Genomic DNA, 21710 nt, shown 5'->3' with positions numbered 1-21710 from the left:
GATGATTGATTAACTAATATAAATATACATATGATTAGTTAATTTTCAATTGATCCGTGATGATAACAATTGATAAGGATGATTATTTGAATTGGATATGAGATATTGACAAAACATGGGAAGAAATTTTCATTTCCATTGAAAATTTCATCATCTAATTGATTCCCTTTTGTTATTAGATATTAGGCCACAAATGATGAGTGATGATGATGATAATCATTATCATCATCATCATCATAGAGGATGAAAGATGATGATGGTAAGGGTGGGGTGGGTTATGATGATACATTGATTATCATTGAGAGTGATGAAAATGTTGCCACGAGACTTGAAAAGATGATGAAAGAGAGAGAAATTTTTTTTTTCTTCTTCACTTTCCAAATGTAAATCATCATCTTCCTGTATCATCACCAACATTGATGATTTACCAACTACTGTGACCAATGGTCAACTCATAATAATAAGAATAAGTGATTTGTGATACCAAGGAAATGGTAGATTGACCTTTAAACAAAAAGTTGCAATCGAATTTGTAATTTTCTCTCTTTTTCTATTCTAATTTCATTCATAAGTTAATTCCAAGTAATAACAAATCTCATTCATTGGTTATCACCTAATCTTTCATGGTAGAGGTGGAATAATATTAAATAGTGAGAGTGGGAGGAGAAAACTGTAATATAAGTAAATACATGGAAATAAATATTATTCATTATGTACGAGGAATTATTTTTTCTTCATTCTCTCTATCATATTATATTGATAAACAAATGCTAGTGGTGGAAAGAGGGAGGAGGAAGAACCTTTTGTCATTACATCATATCAACTACTCCTCCTTTTTCTTGATGATAAAATGATTATCATCTTTGATATGATTCCAACAATCTAAGATAATTAATTAGTTTCAATGTTACACTTGTATTGTTAGTTTTAAGAAGCGAAAGAAATAATTTCCCTTCAATCTAATCTTTGGTGATTATCATCATCTCTCCTAGAGAGAGGATGATGGTGATGATGAAAACAATAGCTTCTATTATCATCTCTCTCTCTCTCTCTGTCTCTATCCTTTCACTATATTGTCATTAGAATCATGGAGAAAAGTTCAGAATGGTGAACTGAACAACTCAGAATGAGAATGACAAAAGTTTCATGGTGACTTATTTGTGCTCAGAGGGTTTGAATTTTCACTGGAGTGGCTGAGGTATGGGAAGAGTTGACGTGTGTGTGTGTGTGTCATCATAATTGAATTGAATGAGAGTGAGAGAGAAGTAAAAATGATGAGGATGCTAAAGAATAATGATGACAATACAAAATTAACTGCATCCTTGTTTCCTCCCTATTTCCGGTTAACCAAATCATATCTGTTTACTTTTAATCCAATATCCTTAATACCAATGAAGATTATATTATTCAAGAAACTCTATATACATGAAAATGATGATCATCATGTTACCTTGATGATTAAAAAATTGCCACTCAATTAGTTTCCCACCATAAAGTTAACTTGCCTTAAATTAACAAATCAATTAATTTTTCTCAATCTCAATCTAATCATCAACATCCCTCTAAGATGATGTTGATGATGATGGCTAATGATTGATTGACCAAATCAATTGATAAACAGATCTTATCTTCATATATATATAATATATTGACTATGTTAATTTATCATCTTTAAAATGATGATAAATAATCAATGAAAAACAGGATCAATTTATTTACTAATTAATTTACTATTGATTATGTTTAATTTTATGCAAAAATAATTGAGCTAAAACAAAACACAAATGACGATTAGAACTTTTTTTCTCACAAAATAAAAAGTTTTCAACTTGAAGTTTTCGAAACTTAGAACAAGTTAAATTGCTCAATATTAATCAATTAATCACCAACTAAATTAGAAACTACAGTTAACATGATAAGGTTTCATCAATCTCCCACCTCTTGAGTTTACATTGGAAATTATCATCTATCATCTCGAAAATATATAACTCATTCCAGGGAGAATCCAAGGATAAACATCCAAGAGAGAGAGAGAGAGAGAGAGAGAGAGAGAGAGATGAATTTTAATTCACAAGATGATGAGGATGATGAAGATGCTTTATTAATAATAGCAATCATTTTGTTACCTTGCGGCAATTATAATGGTAACAATTGACTTGACATTTTTTTTATTCATCTTGATTATATTAATATACACACACACAATCATTATTAATGATATATTCATAATCACAATCTAAAATCAATGATTATAATGATAATCATCATTTGGTTGATCATTTACCTTCACACAACAATCAACAACAATGAAAATGTATCAGGTTGTTGTTTAAAGATTAAGTTATTTTTTTTTATTCTGGACAATTAACTAATTGGTTGAACAAAAAGACCTTATCTAACCTTAACTGTTGATATTGTAATGATTTAAATTGTTATCACAATCATTTTGATACAATCACAATGATAAACTGACAAAAAAAAATTCTCATATCTCATCATTAATTATTATTATATATTTTTATCAACAAAAACAACAACAATCAAATGATGATGATAATCACCAGAATCACCATATTATCAACTTATTCACTGATTATCATTGATGGTCAGTGTAGTCACCTTGATGTGTAACTTTTGGCAATGTTGATGATTGTCCAATGATAATTGTAGACTGACCATTATCACCATTCAAACAAATATCCACTTGCAAATACACAATAGTTATAAGTACTTGTATTGAAAGTAATATTTATTTTATTTGAATTTCTAATGATAATAAAATGCAAATACAGTTAATGATAAGTATCATCATCATCTTGAAAAAAAACTCAGGTAAGGTAATAAAAAAACAGGTAACAATCACCTTCAAGTATTGAAGTATTTTCAACAATTTACTGATTCTCTCTCCAGGTAAACTTGAATGAGGAAAAAAAAAATGAAAAGGAAAATGTAATAAATTTTTTTGCTTCCCTGTTAATGATGATTCCAAACAATCATAATCAACAATCAACTTAATGATGATGACGATCATGATTGATGATATTGAAGATATGCAAATGAATGGTTATGAAAAACAAAGTGCCAATGTGCAATATTGACAAAAGTAAACAATTTAACAACAATTGGCATCAAATCAACAGTAACAATTAACAAACAATCAACTTTTTCTGCCTTTACTGTAAGCAAACAAACACCAAGCAAAAAAAACAAACTGTCAACTTTATCAACCACAAAGTTTGTGTTAAAAACCACAACCAAACAATTAACTAATTGATTTGATTGTTCACTTGGTATTGTTAATATATCCTCACAATTAGTGAGTTAATTATTGGTGTTTTTAATTGTAATTTGTGTGAATTAATATCATCAAGTTGCCAAAAAAAAATTAGGAAGCATCAAACAAGTAAATTGATCAATAACTTGAATCAACACCCAAGTAATCAAAGTTAATTGTTAACAATCAATCAACAATTTTGATAACAATTTAAGATGAGCCAATTGTTGCAAATGAATCTATCTAATCATCTTATCATTTAAATCATTTGTTAACAATCAAATGACAATAATGTTACAATTGAGGTGAAAGAGCAAAATTTCAACATAAAGACACATTTTCATGCTCATCTTGTTGACAGTTATGACGATGTAATATCATCAATAATTAATGTTACTCTTGATGATAATATACAAACTGCTTACCACATCATCATCATCATCATCCTCTCCCTCTTCCCACCCCACCTTCAGCAAGTTGCCCTCTCCACTTAACCTCCTCCGAAAAGTAATAACCTCATTTCACTTGATCATCCACTTCGGAGACTTACAATGTATTATATGAATGATTTAAAAATAAATCACCAATGATGATGTTGATTATGATACTGTTGATGATAACGGATGATGAGATTGCCTTTTCATCATAAGCATCATCGTGATCTTTGTTGGTTTATGTATGTTTTTTTTCATGAAAAAAAACTTAAAATTCATTAACACACCAACAACAACAACTTGGATTCATTAGAAATTTTTTCTCTTCCAAAAATTATCTTCATCTCTTTTTTTGCATCATCATCTTGCCTCATCTTTAGCATGTGCTTGTCTGGCTTTCAAAGAGAGAGAGAGATAAACATAATATCTTCATCTATTTTGATTCTGATGATGACGAGATGAGGATGATGCACATTAGTTTAAATTGATTAGATTGCTGAGAAATTGTTTTGAGGGAGATTTAATGGCGATTTGGTCAAGAATTGAAAGTGATTATTGATTTAAAGGGTCACTTAGTAATGATGATGATATGAAAGTAAAAGTAAGAGAAAGAGAAAGAGAAAGATAGACGATGAAAGATGGTGATGGGAAGATGAAGAGTTAAATGTATTTTAAATGAGAGATCATGATAATAATAGTGATAATAACGAGTTCGAGAGAGTGGATGAATAGGTGGGTGGGAAGGGGTTAAGAGAGAGAGAGAGATGGACACTGGACAAACATGCACTTTGGTATCTGATTAATGTGAATAGTGAAAGTAATGGTTGGTAATAATATTGACTGGTCAGTTTGACTGGTCATTTACTTTTACTGTTAAATAGTTTCGAGGGAGGAGAAGGTCAAACCTTAACTGTTTCACTTTTTCTGACTGTGACCATTGGATTGAAAGGGAAAGCGGATATATTAACTTTCTGTCTTTGAAAAGGTCAGTTTTCTGGAGAGAGAGAGAGAGAGAGAGAGAGAGAGAGAGAGAGAGAGAGAGAGCAATGTTTTTCATTACAAAGGACAAGTTGAGATTAAAGCATTTTAATCAGTTATTATCATTATCATCTTGACTTAATGCTGGTTTAATCTTGTTGTTGTTATTGTTGATTGTTTGTGAGTTAATTCAATAAAATATTAGCTGGACATTGAAAATGACCGTTTAAATGAATGACCTCGATAATAAATGGACAATGATAAAGAGGAAAGACAGTGAAGATAAATGAAAGTAAGATGATAAAGATGATAAAGATGAAAGAGTTGCAATAGACAAAGAGATAAAGATGAGAAAATATATAAGTTATCATAAAAAGGAATCCAATAAATGGCTGAAAGATAAAAGAGATGATAATAAGCATCATCTTCATTTTCATCATCATCATCATGCTATGATAGTGTTTACTATTTAGTCAATATGATGAGAGAGAGAGAAAGATGAAAGTGGAGTAGAAGGGGGAGGAAGAGAAGATTTATCTTCTTCTCTTGGATATTGTTTCATGACATTGAACAGAATCAGAAGCAAGATGAGGATGAGGATGAGGATGAATAAAAAAAATCATCTCTCATCAATTGAAATTGTCATGCTGGTCTTGTTATGCTACAAATGGATAATCAGTGGGTGAGAGATGATGATGAAAGAGAGAGAGAGAAATGGAGAAGAAAAGTGAAAGAAGAAACAAAAATGGCGAAGAGAAGGTCACCTCGAAAAGAATCTGATAAGGATGAGAAATATAATCCTATCTCAGCAGCACCACCGTCACTTTCACCCACAGTATTAGAAAGTATTAGTTATAAGAAGCCAGATTTATCAAGAAGACGAAGAGATGAAAAAGATGAAGATAACATGGATAATGATGACAATGAAAACTGAGCAGGCTCATGAAAATGAGAACGAAGCAAAATCATCATCATACATGTTGAGACTGAAGATGAAAAAAAAAATGGATTCATCTTGTTGAGAGATGAAAAAAACGTCTCATGAAAAAGCATCATGGTAAAGATGATGATGGTAAGTGTAATAAAAAAGACTTGAATCATCAGTATAATGACGTTGGAGTATCAAGAGATGAGGATGAGAAATAGTGAGTGAGAGAGAGAGAGAGAGGGAGATCGTCAATAAAGAAATTTAATGGAGGTAGAAAAAAGTAAATGATGATTTTCTGTTCATCTTTTAAGTGGATATACCTTAGAATACAGAGAGAGAGTTACTTAATTCCCATCTATTCATTTTGCCTCTTCCATCTTCTCTCATCCTCCTTCCTCTTCCTACTTCTCATCATAATCACCCTAATCATGTTAATCTTGCCTTGAGTTGATTTGATTTTGAGTAAAATATGAAGACAGAAACGCGAATAAAACCAAAATAAATCTTCCTCTTTGGGAAACCTTATTACAGAAAATTGAACAAAAATCAATGATAACAATTAAGAGTTAAACATTTCCAGTAGCTAAACAGTTACAATAGTTAATTAAATCAGTAAACTCTAGTTCTCTATACATATTGAAATTCAAATAAATTAAATCAATAGGTAAACAATTAAGTTAATCAACAAGAAAAAGAGACACAATTGTCTCTTATTGTTGGAAAAAGTTTTGTTGATTATTTACAATTTAAAGGCAAAATCGTTTGCGTGTTTGCAGATGAAAACCTAACCTACAATTGCAACATTTGTATATCTGAAAAACAAAATCATTGATCATTGAATCAATTGTTGCAATTTAGTTATTATTATTGTTAACCATTAGCATCATAATAATAATGATAATCATTATCTTCAGAATTAGTTTAATTGCATGATTATTGATCCAAACATGAGGGAAAACATTGATTTCATGTCGATTGTGATACAGAAAAAAAGATTCAGAGTAAAAATTGTCGACCATTTTTTATTTCTCCTTCTTCTTGAACAGAATAACGGTAAATCCAATATACGTACAAGCGATTCAACAAATTTTCGCACTGGAACTTTGAAGATTCGTGTTTCGAACATGTATTGAAATTAGAATAATTTTGTTCATCTTGTCTTTTCTTTCCTGTTTACTCATATTATTTGCGAAAAGTATCAAAAAAGTTCTAATGGTTATACATGTTCGAAAGAAAAAATGTTCTAAACAAGGGAAATAGTGAAATCGAATGAGTTACCATTGGATATTTGAACAAAGCATTAGAATTTCCATCCAATTGGAATCAAGCACTTGCCGAGAAAATTAAGAGCTAAACTTGAAGAAACTTGCGCAAAAGGCTTTACTTATTGATCCTTTTTCATCATCTTCCTCATCATCATCATCACTTACTTTATTTTCCTCTCTCTTTTTCTCTCACTCACTCTCTCACCCTCTCTTTTCCTCTTTTCCATCACCACCACAACACTGAGGAGAAATAACTGAAGATTTCAAGTTTGCTACTTGAATGAATTTCTCTCTCTCTCTCTCATTCATCCTCTTTGTGAATTGAGAAAAAAAGAAGAGAAATTGATGATGATTAAGAAGATGAAGAAAATGATGATCAGAGTGGGATAAGAGAGAAAAAAGAAACAAGGATAGAAAAACAGAATTTCGAAAGAAAAACAAGACTGAGCATCGAAAATGAACAAAAGCTTCGCATTTGATTCTAATGTTTCTGTGGAAGTTTTTTTTTCTATTTCTTCTTGTCTTCAGCTCTACTCTAACTGTCCATGAGTAAATCTAATGTTTAATCATGAATGAAATTCAATGTTAATCAAGTTAAAAGAGAAGAGGTAAAAGACTTGGTGAGTTTCTTTTCGTCGGTTCATTAGGTGATTATGTTAATCGAAAACTTTACATGTTCGAACCTTAAACTTAAATACGTAACGTAAATATCATCTTCTCAATATAAATCTTTTGTTTTTCTAACAAATATCAATTAAGATTCAGTCACCAACTTAACATCATAATCCACAGAATCGTAATCCTAATCTTGTCTGTGAGTTGATTTGGTTTTGGGAAAAAATGGATTCTCATTAGGAAACCTTATTGCTATCACCAGATTAGAATCCACGATAATAAGGGTTAAACTCTTGCGATTCTTATACAATCCTAGTCTTCATCGATTGTTGATTGAATCACTTTAATTCACTTAGAAAACAACAAACACCTTCAAAGAGAATCAACTAAATGTAAACAAATCATTTTCAAAATGCTCGACGTTTAGTCGTTCGGCTTGACTATTTTCACTAATTTCGCTCTTTAAATGTTGAAATGTTTTCTTTGTCCTAACAATTAAATTGTCCAATTTTTTTCTTTCATTTTCATTTAATTTAGTTACGTTTACATTTTTTAATCCATTTTATTTTTAACTACTTAATGACTTTCACTACTTAACCTTCAATTAGATTAGTTGAATATCTTGTAATTTTTTAAAACCAATTTTAAAAATCTATTTGTCTTGAGATTGGAAAATTTCAAATTCTCAAAAAGCTTAAAAAAAGCTAAATATTAATTGATCCATTTCATGTATCTCTTTTTTTGGTTAATTGTTTCAACTTCTATTTCCATCATCTTCATCACCACCTGAAATATTTTTCTCTTCATCACCTTCTCCTCCACCTTCATCATCAATCTACTCAACAACATCAACTTCATCTCCCAAACCTCCATCAATTATCACCTCTGGTTCCAATGTTTCTCATATTAGTAAGTACATTAACTAATTTTGGTTACTCTTTCAATCTTGATCTACCAACACACCTCGAAAATCTAATTTCCTTCTAAATCTTCACAATCAATATTATATTAATTTATCTTCGTCAACATCTTCCTAGTTACTTAACTTATCTTTATTTTCTCTCCCGCTTCATCTTCCAATCTTTATAACTTGTTGTGTTCTACCTGTAGATTTGGAAATCAGTATTTGACAAATATGACACAGATGGAAATGGTAGAATACCAATCGGTGCATTTAGACGTCGTATCATGGAAGCAAATGAAAGGCTCGAAGAAGATATTCCTCGTGAAGTTCTTGATGAAATTATCGAAAGAGTTGAATGGGATCATGATGGTTACATTTCCTATTCCGAATTTATCTCAATGGCTAGTGGACTTAATCAGATGACAATTTCATTCAAAATTTATAATCTTTTTTTTTGTTCTCTTCGTGCTCAGGTTAAATCACGAGAAATGGGAGCTCATAGACCGATTTAGAAGTTAAAACCCTCTCATTTATTTCTCTCTCTCTCTCTCTCTCTTGGTTATTGATGTTATTGTTTTTTCTTGTTTCAATTTTTCTCTCTACGAGTTTGCAATAACTGAGTGAGTCTCATAGAGATTAACCGATTAACAGTTAAGTTAATCAACAAGAGAAAGAAAAACACAATTGTCTCTTATTGTTGGAAAATTTGTTCCAAAGGAAAACTGAGACTTGAGTCCAATTGAACAATCACAATAATTATCCTCGAGAATAGTAAATATATTGAAGAAATTTTTGGACACTCACCTTCCCGATTTTGTGATGACCATTTCGGTTCCAAGGTTGTGGAATTTTTCCCATAAATCTTTTGATTCAAGTGACACTTTTGGATCATCTTCGATTCCATCATCGTCCACTGGTTGTTCGGCTCTCACTGAATTAGTAAATAATCCTGGAATATGGGATTCTAAGGTTGATAATGCTGAGAAATAATGATGTTGACGATAATCAAAATCCGGAGGACGAAAAAAGTATGGTTGTTGATATGCCATAGCACAGAAATAAAGGTAAACACTGAGATAGATGGATAAAGAAAGAGAGAGAGAGAAAAAAAGAGAGAGCGAGAGAGAGAGAGAGAAAAAAGAAGATGAAAGAGTGAAAATATCCTACGAGGTGCGAATGTTGAATCGTTTTCTGCTAAAAATGACGGGAAACTGTGAGACGGAGCAGATTCAATAAGTTTTTAGCTGCGCTGTTTAGCAACTAAGGTTCGAAGGCGGACACCTCATCCAACCCAAAAATGGAGGAGGTGGGAAGTGGTATGAAACTCCACCTTCTTTCAACTTAATCTGCCTATAAACACGGTGAAAGAAGACAAGCAAGATGATGAGGATGGAAAAAAACGAGAGAGAGAAAGAGAGAGAGAGAAAGAGAGAGAGAAGAGGGAGAGAGGCAAAAGTTACCAAGGGAGTGTCTTTGAGCTACAATGGGATGAGAAATACAAATAGTAGTGATGATAAATTCATTGAATTAACTAGTATCTTCTTCATCCTCATCTTCATCATCATCATCATTACTTGTACCTATAGGGATAATTTTGTAAAATTGTCTTCATGTAATAATGTATAAAGATATGGAAGGTATAAAGTTACATGTTATTTTATATATTACATTAAATGTCAATATCTTGTAGCATTACAATTGTTGTGAGTTCTGTTTTTTTTTGCCCGGCGGGTGGAATGAGTGAAACTACAAAGAGAGAGAGAGAGAGATGTGAAGGGGAAGAGGTAGTTGTAGGTGGTGATGGTGTGGAGAAGGATGGTTAAGAAAGGGAAAGATAAATAAATCGAAGGAGGGAAAAAAAGTTATACAAAAAAAAAACTAAAATTGGAACAAAATTTTGAAGGGAAAACTTGATGAGGGATTTTCAGGGTGAGTGATGGAGGAGGAGAGAAAACCTCTGGTTAGGAACAGGCTTTGGTTTTCACATGGATAATCAGCTAACATGCTCATCATGTTCATGATTATCATCAATTGTTATCCCAAACCCTTGAGATTGGAAAACAATTGAAACCATGTTATACTTTATTTCTAGTTTCATGTTTTCATGTAGTTTCCAGAATCATTAAGGTAGTTTCCTTGGTTTGATCATCATCATCATCATCATACAAAATCTTAACCAAAATCGACCAGAACAAAGTTCTGATAATCAGATTAAATTGATATATATGAACACAAAAGGCAATCAAGTTGATACCTTTCAAGTAAATGATGAGGATGAGGATGTCCAGTGGTTGGTTAAAAAAACTTTGTTACTTTTTTTCATCTTCTTGTTGAGTAAATGTTTGACCAGAATACATTTTGTCTCAATTAACTCAAGTTTTACCTTTGCTAATGTTGTTGTTGTTGTTGTTGTTGATGATGATGATGATGATGATGAGGCCTCTTCAAAGTCACCTTAATGTTTCAAAAAAAAACCTCAACGAGGTAAATTGTCAATTTGCAAAGTTGATTGTTTAAATTTATTGCAACTTAACGTGTTTACATTAACTTGAATGTTGATGTTGATGGAAAGGTCAACAGTTTTGCAAATCAACTTCCGGTCATTTAGAAACAAAAAAAACCATTGCAAAGAAACAAAAAAAAAAGATGAGATTTGTAATCACTTTACTTGCAAATAGACCAATTGATTTAACAATTAGATTGATTATCATCATTAAAGTGTATTGACAAATCCTATATCACACAATTAACTTTAATCAATAAGTATAATTATCGTAAAGATAATCATTAACATCATTAGACTAATAATAAATTACTTTTTATTGCAAATTGTTTCTTGTTTTTACCTTTAATCATTGAATAAATTAATCAATGAACAATCAACATCTCATTTCTTGGTTATTACATGAAATTAGTATAAAGGGTGATAAAAATTGACAATTAACTTTGGTTAGATAATCAACTAAATCAAAGGTAAATGAAAAGTAATCATCAAATTATTCTGAACACCCTTACGAAGTTAATTTTTAATCATTGGAAACCATTGCATGTCAACATAATAATAATTCCAGGGTGGTTATCATCATGTACCATGAATGTTCATGAATCTACATGAGTAAAATGATATTTAATGATAAGTTAAAAGCTGTTAACTGAATAATAAAACTGAAATCACCTCACCAGGTAATATACAGACTGACACACACACACACTCATCAAGGTATATGTCCAGTAACTCGAGTCCAGTTCGAGTTTACCTCTGGTCAACTTTTCCCACTCTCTGATTAACCTGATCTCTATCAGAGTGGATTATTTTTCCCTCCCTCTCTTATAACCTTTTCCTCCTTCTCATACATATAAGTACATACTTATATATGTATATGTATATTTATCCTCCTCCCTGAAAATCATCATCATCATCATTCACTATTCTTGGTGGTAAAACTCATGGAAAGGTAATCAACCGTAATTACTAATGATTATCATGAAATTTGTAATGTGATCTCAATCTTTTCATCATGAATCTTAAGATGAAATTTCATTCATCACCATCATGAACGGATAAGATTCATCAGGATAATTGAGGACCAGCAAAAAACAAACAAAAGTTAACACAATTTGGTTAACAGTTAATTGTAATCATTTAATAGTTGAAAAAAATTTTTCTTCTTGATTGTGTTGACTGATTAACTTAATCATTGAGAGAGGGAGAGAGATAAACAAGTATGTTACTTAATGATTAAGGTTTAAATCACTGAAACTGATTAGATTTATAGTATTTGATTAATTAGTTTATAATGATCAGTTGAACTGAACATGGAAACAATTAGTAATGGTCATTTACAATCAAAGGTATTTCAACTGGTCATTATTAATCAAACAAGAGGTATAAATGTTTTCAGAAAAAAAAAGTTACTGATCTCTCATTGAATCACCATGAACCTCTGAATCAATGAATTTAATCATGAATTCATTTACCTCTTCCTCCTTTTACTCCTCCTAGTCAGGTAACAGTCAGCTAGCTGAGTAGTAGCCTTGGTCAACCTCATAATCAGATGATGACCATTATAATTCATTTACTATTTTCAAGTGATTACATTTTGATCAAGTTTTCCAGGTTAATGATTTACTTTTGTACCGTTTGTACAATTTCAAACCTTTATCATGATTAAATGAATTGCTAATGATAATCATGTTAGTCCCACTTGACCATCAACTCTCTCTCTCTTTCTCCCTCTTTCTCATTGGTCACTTATCATTATTTATGTATATTTATACATGATTATTAATATTAACATGTGGTCATCCTCCTCCTACTTTACCACCATAACCTCCTCCAATGGTCATCAATATCTTGTTTCATCAGGTTGACCACAGAAAAATGGACAGGTTGGTTAAGACTAATGTTGTGACAGGAATGGGATGGTTTGATCAGCCTAATATCACAGCTTTGTCATCATTATCATCAGGAAGATGATAATGATGATGACCATTCATCCACTTTTCATGGTCATCATTATGATTATCATTAAATATAGTTGACTAATCATATTCACTTAAAATCAAATAGTGAAGAACAAGAGAAAACGGTTAAATTAAAAATTTCATGATCTGAAAACTCATCGTTGCTGAGAAAAATTGACCTCAAGTTTCAACTTCGAACTCGATGCTCTCGAACTACTTATCATATCCGATAGAAATATATTTGGACTTCTCATTAGTGGCGCTACAAATATACAAAGTTTCGACTTCTAACTAAAAAGTCCAATTTTTACACACCGTTTTCAATTCCTCTTTTATTTGCCATCGAAAATGTGAAACCAGCGCCATCTGATCCCAATGATTTTTAACTACAATTCCATCACTAGGAAAGTTTTTTCCGCTCATGATAAATTTTAATTTAATTAACTTTACCTGAGAATTTAAGATTAAATTTTGTGTTATTATTGTTTATCCCATCACACGGATCAAGATTAATACCAAAATTATGATAGTTCAACAGTTACTTTAGTTGTTTTTGTTACTCTTAAAACTGAGACTCTTATTGAGTTAACTTGAACCATTTTCGTTTCTTGGTAAGTTTTGTTGAATTTAACGAACGAAGAAAATATTATAAATAAACTAAAGATTTTGAATGAAATTGTAAATTTATTAGAATCTAAATTGTACAAACTGAGCGATCAGTCCGATGGGTCACCATATATTGGTACTAAATGCCCAATGCATTGGCTCTAGACGAGATTCAAATAAACATCAACATTAACGGTTCTCTCTTGCTCTTTACCCTTTACCTAAAATGATCATCAGTAAAAATTGTCTAACTGTAACCGGATAAATAGTCAGGCATTGATATTGATGATGGTGGTCATCATCATAATTATATAATCGTAATGTAATGGTCAAGATGATGGACAATAATAGGAAATATTGAATAAAATATTCAATCATCTTCATAGAGACCAAAAAAAAAAGTAAATAAAATATTTTGCTTATTGATGACAAAAGATGAGGATGAACAGATATATTATCATCTTCATCATAATCATGATGAGTTGTTTTCAAATTTCATGGTCACTTATCAACAATGACCAACACCAACAATAACAAGAATGATAATAATTGAATGGATCAACAATAATCATGATGAAGATATAATTCAAGACATGATGATAAGGATGATGAAAGAGAAAAGTGGAAACCTCAAGTACAATGATGATAATTTATCAAGGTGTGTCGATTTCAATTCATGTGGTCCTTTCAATAAGTTTTTTACCTCAAATAATAATAATAATAACATTTCATAACTTTATCATGATCCATTTTGTTGTAATAAATTAATGGTCAGTCTGAGAATCCATGATGAGGATTACAATGAATGAAAAATGAATTGATAATTTATTCATCATCAATTAATCACCTTCATCATCCTCTTGGAAACGGATGAGTGGGTGGACCAGAGAGAGAGAGAGAGAGAGAGAGAGAGAGAGAGAGAGAGAGAGGAGAGAGAGAGAGAGAAAAGCTCAGAAAATGTTGACCATTATCATCATCATGTAAACAAGATGAAGATGATAGTACAAGGAGTGAACAAAAATGTCACTAAAAGAAAGAGAAAAGGTAAAAAATAATCATCATCATCATCGGTATCAATTTTTAGGGCTTGGAGAAATTTTCTCTCATCTTCATCCTTAATCACTGTACATTCCCAAAGAGTCATCTTGGATTATCTCTAACAAGCTCAATCAGCTCTTCCTCGCTCACCTTTCGTTACACCAACTCTCTCTCTCTCTCTCTCTCTCTCATCATCTTCATCTTCATAATCATGATCTTCTTGTCTTCCTTCATCTTCTTCCCTTCGCTTATCAGGTTTTTTTTACCTTATCTTTGAGAGATCAAATTGATACTGATGATGACCACCAACATACTTCCTAATTAACCAGTTAATAACAAGAGGAGGATAAAGATGATTATGATGAAGATGAGCAAGAGGAAGATAATTGTTTGTATATATTAATATATATAGTAATAAACGGGCGTTGATGATGATAAAAAAAATAAGAGAAGAAGAGAAAAAACTTCTTCATTTTTAGTAAACAAGAAAATCAGACAAGTGGAAATGTTATTTTCTTGTTTCAACATCATGTAAACATGATGATTATCATCATTAGCAAGAAGATAATATTGAAGAGTAAGTAAAAATAAGAAATTAAGAAAAAGAAAAAGTTCTAGAAATTGTAAAATCGATGTTCAATTGGCCTCAAGACTCAATTTACAAGAGAAGATGGAAAAGTTTTCCTTTGGAAAAATTCATTCAACTATTCATTGATATTCAATAGACATCGTGATAATGTCCATCATCATCATTTGATTCCCATGATATTGTGATTTAATTATCTCTCTGTGTGCATCCTAAACAATCAATAGTAAAGTTAATTAGTGAAAAAACATTTGAAACAATTTCTAAATGATTAGTGTACCTTTGATTTCATTGAAAAGTCAACAATTTAAATAAAATTAGAGAGAGAGAGAGAAAGTTTTTGATTTAATCTTTCATCTGATCATTTAAATTGATGAAAACAAAAGTGATAATTGTGTCGCAATTTGAGTGACGGAGATGATTAGAAATGATTACCAAGTATTAATTATTTAATCAGCGATCAGGGTTGATTAGGGTAAAGTTTAACCCTTAATTGTTATCGTTGATTCTGGTCCGGTGATATTGATAAGGTTTCCTAATGAGAAACTTTATTTTGCTTTTCATATTTTTCCCAAAATCAAATCAACTCACAGACAAGATTAGGATTAAGATTACAACTGATAATGAGGATAAGTAAGAAGATATCAGCTAATACTTTATATTCAGTTTGGAGATTAAAGTCAATTAATCACTTTTTTCCTTTGGAAAAAGTGGATAAAGATTAGGAAAAGTTTTTCTCAGCAAAAGTTATGTCAGAACTTTTTTTCTTTTTCGAGCTTTTTTCTTTCAAAAGGATCAATTCCAATGAGATTATCATGGTAATTGTATCACAAGACCAATTCAATTGTTTCTCATCTCAATGATAATACACTTTGATCAAATTGTACTAAATTAAATTGATTGTGAGTTGATTTGATTTTTCAAAGTGATTACTCATAAACAATTATCAACAATATTATTACCTGTTCTTGTAATCATATGAAACTGTTCAGATGATTAAATTAACTTAATCATCGTAATAATATTTTGTGCTGTTCAATTTGATGATGATTATACACTTTATAAGAGAGATTGACTTTTACAGTCTAATCAGCGGTTTCCAGTGGGATGTCAGATGATGATGATGATTTGGGGGAGGAGAACAGATCATCTTGATGATGAGGATGAAACCAAAAACCGCATCAATGGTAAATATATTTATTATTACATCGAATTGAAGTATTTCAACTTTTTTTTTGTTCTAAGCGAATGAGATGAGGTAAGATGATTATTATGCTTCCAATGAACCAGATAGGAAGGGTGCCGACCAGGTAGGCATGATCATCGCCATCATCATCATCTTTATCATCTTCATCTCTCTTTTTCTCTCTTTGTTTTATTAATACCTCTTACAGTGAATGGAAACACATAATTGACTCAGCATGAAGGTTTATCATCGGCACAGGGAGTCTAGTTGTTGTTGATTAGGTTGATGATATTCAATTTCTCTCTCTTTGTCTTCCAGGATGATAATTACATGGAGGTCTTGTGGATATAATGAAAATATTTTCTTCCATTTTTGTCTCATTTTTATCTGATTCCATCTCATTCTTATCCCTCTTAATCCTATGGTCACAATCACAGTTTGCTTTTTCAAGGATTATCTCATCATTTCATTTTCTCATATGATATATGATATTCATTTGATTATCTTCATTGATTTCGGGTTTATATCAAAATGATTAATTGATAATTAGAGTGATATGTTTACAATTAGTTTTATGCAGGGAAAATTATTTAATCTCAATATTTTGTTTTGTTTTTATTGTATTTATACAAATTGCAAGACAATCAATCATATTATTAAAAAGACTATGAGATGATGATGGTGATGATAATTATCTTCATCATACTTAGAAAGATGTGATTGAATGCAAGAGAGAGAGAGAGAGAGAGAGAGAGAGAGACTGAATTTTCACTCATCATCAAGCTGTGATAGTGCTAATGATGATGATGATAATTATGATTTTGATAGAGAGTAAAACTATTTGCTTGTTATAAACATTGATTGAATTGATTGTTGATTCTACTGATGATTAGTTTCATCATATAATTAGCCTGGAGGCAATTTAAATACTGGCTTGTGAAAAAAATTAACTTTGATTATAAGAAATTAATCTTTTTCCCTAAGAAAGATATCACAAGAAGATGATGAGAGTGGGAAAGGTAGGATGATTAAGATGATGATTTAATATATATATTAATAAACATTAAGTATCTCAAGTAAAATATTAATAAATTGCTTCATCAGATAATAATAATGATGATGATGATAAGGATACCTGATGAAAAATTGATTATCATTGGGATAATTGAATGATTATTTCATGATGGTGATATTAATAATGATGATAATGATTGGAAACAATTTCAATAGTTGATCATCATCTTCACCTTAAACTTTTTGCTCTGTTTGTTTACCTTAACCTTTTGTTGTGCTTACAAATCAACAACAACAAACTAACTTCAAGTAACATAAACAAATAAACAAAACACACACAGAGAGAGTGGGGCCAAGTGGAGGGCGGGTGGTTGGGGAGGTGGTAGAGGAGGGAATGTAGTATATTAAAGGTAAAGAAAGAGGCGGAAGATAAGTAAGAGAGAGAGAGAGAGAGAGACCATGAAGATGATGAGGATGAAAAATAAACCAGGTAAAAAAGTAGTAATTATATATTTTTGCTGTTGTTATGTTGGTATAACAAGAACACAATTTAAAGCATTTTTTAAATTATCGGCTTGATCACTTGATGATTATCATGATGATGATGATAAGTAATGATGATTGTTGATGATTGGCCATTGACCGGACCTACCGCACCGCTTATCAACAGCTTAACTAGCCCATCATCTTAATCATTATCTTTCATCATCGTGATTATCATCAGTTATCATGATCAAATGTTAACACACACACTCATACATATAATATATTAAATTGCAACAATTGGTTTTGATTAACTTATTAAAATTTCTTCTTTATTTCACTTAATTGTTGTAACAATTACAATTACTTATTGGATTAGTTAAACTCTTTTCTTTTTTTCTTACAAAAATTCATATTTCCAACTAATCAAATTGTTTAATTTAAATGCGATTGATGATCAAATCTAATATTTAGCTTTTTGAAATTTTTTAAAAACAGTTGACAACTTTTCACCAATCATGATAATCAACTAATTTCGAGTAACATTTAATTGTAATCAAGTTGATCATCAGACGTTAAGTTTATTCTATCGTTGGAACGAATATAAACAAAGGCTAAACTTTAGGTTAACTTGAAGCAAGTGTCAAGTTCTGTCACTACGATTCCATTTCTCGGTTTCGACAAAAAATTAGTTCGAAACTTTTTTGTAAAATTTTTCTTTCGAAACAAGAGGCTCCATCTAGTGTTGTGAGAAAAAAGTTGAATAAAATTCTGACCAGGTTGGTAAAAGATCCGCTAGCTGGCAACACTAACTCAGAATTTGGTTCGAATGATTTGGTTGACCATTCTATCAATAGACGGCGACAGCTGATTGAACCTTCGAAATTTTCTGTCAATTCTTACTTTTCTTAGCACTATTCCTGACATTATGTCTCCATTTAATTAACGTTACCTGTGAGTTTGAAATTACATTTTGCATTATTGTAATTCATCTTATCGAATGGATTTGATACCATAATCGTAATGTCACATGAAAACGAACCGATCGATATCGATATATCGAAATTCGAAAAAACGTTATCTACAGCCTCGAAAATTAAGATCGACTACACTTTTAAATGGAGATACGCATAGAAGTGCTATCTTATCAGTTAAGTAATGAATTTACATTGAAAATCGATCTTAATTTTCGAGGCTGGATTGTCATTAATTTCTGTTATTTTGCCTCGCATCTTTAACCAGCGAATCTAAAACGCTTGAAATTCAACCTCCTAGTCGTCGTTCTGACCGATATAAAGGCCTGAAATTAGTCACAATATATCGATAGAAATATCGATTAATATTGATGGAAAAATATCGATATATATTGTCGATATGATTATATCGAGGAAACACTAATAAGCACGCATTTAGGGAAGCATATTTGGCGAATGTGTGGTGTTACAACACGTGCGAAACCAACGATATTGTACACGTGAGCGATCACGTCGATCGGCAAAACCCTCGTTATCTTTATTTTGTTAATTGTGAAAAACTTTTACTTTTTTTATCGAATTTATTTATATAAACAATTATAACTTTGATCACCTGAGGTAATCAAATCGGGTTTAATCATAATAGTTCACAATTTAGTTTAATTTGATGTAAACAATTAACTTCGTTAAATGTTGTTTAATAGTGTACCAAGTTGATTACTGAAAAGTATTTTTTTAATTGAGTAAAAGGAGATGAGTGAGAATCGGAAAGTTTTTTTTAATTAACATCATCGTAATTATGATTAAAACATAATCACAGCAAACTTGATTGTAACTACAATCTTGATATTTATTTGTGGTACAGTTAAAATTATAACGGTAAATTATTGACAATTATGGTTTAATTAATTGATGCAACTTCAATTAACAAAAATGAAACTGGATTAAGATTATCATTTTCATTTAAACCTTTCTAAATGATTAATGATTAGTTTAATTGCTACTTTAGTAATTTGTTTCTTCATCTATAATCATTTTATTAAATTGTGATTAAATTGATTGAAGTTTTATCGGGAGTTTCATTAAAATTTTAATTGTATTGATCAACAATTTATTATTAGTTGTCAAACTTTTGTCAAAAAGTTTTCCTGATAATAATTAACAATCAAGTTAATTGCTCAAGGGCAAATTAACAGTTTGAAATTTAAAAATTTGTCATTTATATTAATTATCTGAATGGTTTAATGTAATATAACAATTTCAATCAATCAAAACAATTAAGTAACAATTAGTAAAGTTGATTATAAATAATAACAAAATCGTAATCAAACTATCACCTTTAATTGTGTTGATTAGATTGATGTTCAATTATCAATTGGATAAATATAATCTTGATTATCGACAATTAAATCAATTGGATGAATTTCATTTAATTGTCACTGAGAAAGTTTTTTTTTTTAATTGTTGTAACATTTAATTGCTGGAAGGAAATCAAATCGATCCCAAGAAAATGATAATAACTCTTTGAGCGTAATCAAGAGTTAATTGTTTAAAACTAAATCATAATCATCTTTGCAATTAACTTTAACTGAGCCCAACTATTAATAATTATATATTAAGGTCATCAGATAATAACAATCAATTTTGATCTTGAAAATCTAACAATTAAAGGTTGATAATAATAAAAGAAAAGTTAATGAATAATCAAATTAAATTGCTTAACCATAAATGGTAAACAATTAAACATCGACAACAATTTAACATTAATCGTTAAGGTATTGACGATTATTGATTTATCAATCATTTGTAGTTAATTTGATTAAGGTGTTTGCTTTGTTTTCACTTGAGTTTAATTGTTGATCATCAACCGAAAGGCTAATCAATGTGACAAATTAAATACGATGACAAATTTTAATTGTTCACAAACATTAACAATAAAAGGTAAGCAACCAAATTTAACAATCAATGAATCTAATTAGTTGTAACCTTGATCCGATTGTGAAAAAAGTTGAAACTTTTAATCAAATTAGATTCACTAACTAATACTGATGACCCTTGATTTGTATTTAAAATATACAAAAAAAAATGCAAACTACCAATTGAACAATTTACTGATTGTAACAAGTGAGAGTTTAATTGTTACCTGGATTATTTAATTACTATGAAAAGCTTAATTGTTATAAAGGCGATCAAATCTTTTCCAGGTAAGAAATGATTACATTAAGAAAATAAGAGAAAATTTTTTTCTCTCTCTCTTAGATTCTCATCATCATCCTCATCATCCTCATCACGGAACAGCTGATACAGATGATAATGATTTAACTGATTATAATAATCATCATAATTAAGTATTTCAACCTTGTATTACTCAATGAATTAACTAATAACAACTTTCACCAACAACAATCAACAGGTGATTGAAATTTACAACTCACGCTCAGGGTATTATTATGAGCTGACCTTCACCACTGGACATAAGGTCTGGTCAGTTTGGTTAACCCAAAAGCAAAATTCATCATCATCATATTAGTTTGTAAATTCAACTGTAATTAATATACAATTTGAATCAGAATCAATTTCCTCTCTCATTCCCGTGTCCAGTTTATCATTCAAGTTCATGTTGATTGTCCAGTTACTTTGATTTCTTTTTGTCAAATTAAAAATGAATTAAAAACTAATCAATCAATCAAATATCAATAAATGAAAGATGTATAATTAAATATAACTGTAACCACGTTGACATGTTATTGTAGCTGATTGCTGTTGACACTATTAATTGACCAGTAATAAAATTAAGAATTGACCTTAAAAATCAATTAACCTTTTAAAGTCCGTTTTGTTATTCATTTATTGGGTTTGTTTTAGAGTTGATCAACTTGTTGACCTCCAATTGATCAATCCTTTAATTTAATCATCATCATCATCATCTCCCTCCCACCCTCTTGTTGTCTTGATCATCAG

The 21710-nt window shown here is 30.4% G+C and overlaps 2 protein-coding genes across 4 annotated transcripts in view; one reads left to right on the top strand and one right to left on the bottom strand.

Annotated features, from left to right (window-relative positions):
- The window catches only part of LOC128391062 (T-box transcription factor TBX2-like), a 35548-nt gene extending 25790 nt beyond the window's left edge, over positions 1-9758 (bottom strand). Inside the window, exon 1 of one of the 2 annotated variants that reach the window (XM_053350905.1) lies at positions 9203-9758. In XM_053350905.1, the coding sequence (XP_053206880.1) occupies positions 9203-9447 (245 nt within the window). In that variant the 5' untranslated portion in view covers positions 9448-9758. The remainder of the gene's footprint in view (positions 1-9202) is intronic. The other variant, XM_053350904.1, reaches the window with a different exon arrangement.
- LOC128391063 (uncharacterized) lies at positions 8049-9208 on the top strand. 2 transcript variants are annotated; one of them, XM_053350907.1, is made up of 3 exons: positions 8049-8403; positions 8605-8799; positions 8872-9208. In XM_053350907.1, the coding sequence occupies exons 1-3, from the start codon at positions 8389-8391 to the stop codon at positions 8908-8910; spliced, it is 249 nt and encodes an 82-aa protein (XP_053206882.1). In that variant the 5' UTR covers positions 8049-8388; the 3' UTR covers positions 8911-9208. The 2 variants fall into 2 exon arrangements, with proteins under 2 accessions (XP_053206882.1, XP_053206881.1); XM_053350906.1 differs by having other exon boundaries at positions 8058-8403; positions 8605-9208.
- Positions 9759-21710: the final 11952 nt, after the last annotated feature.

This window comes from Panonychus citri, unplaced genomic scaffold (genome assembly GCF_014898815.1).
Source record: "Panonychus citri isolate SS breed McGregor unplaced genomic scaffold, ASM1489881v1 Contig00134, whole genome shotgun sequence".
Classification (NCBI taxonomy): domain Eukaryota; kingdom Metazoa; phylum Arthropoda; class Arachnida; order Trombidiformes; family Tetranychidae; genus Panonychus; species Panonychus citri.
This window is presented reverse-complemented; position numbering and strand designations above follow the sequence as displayed.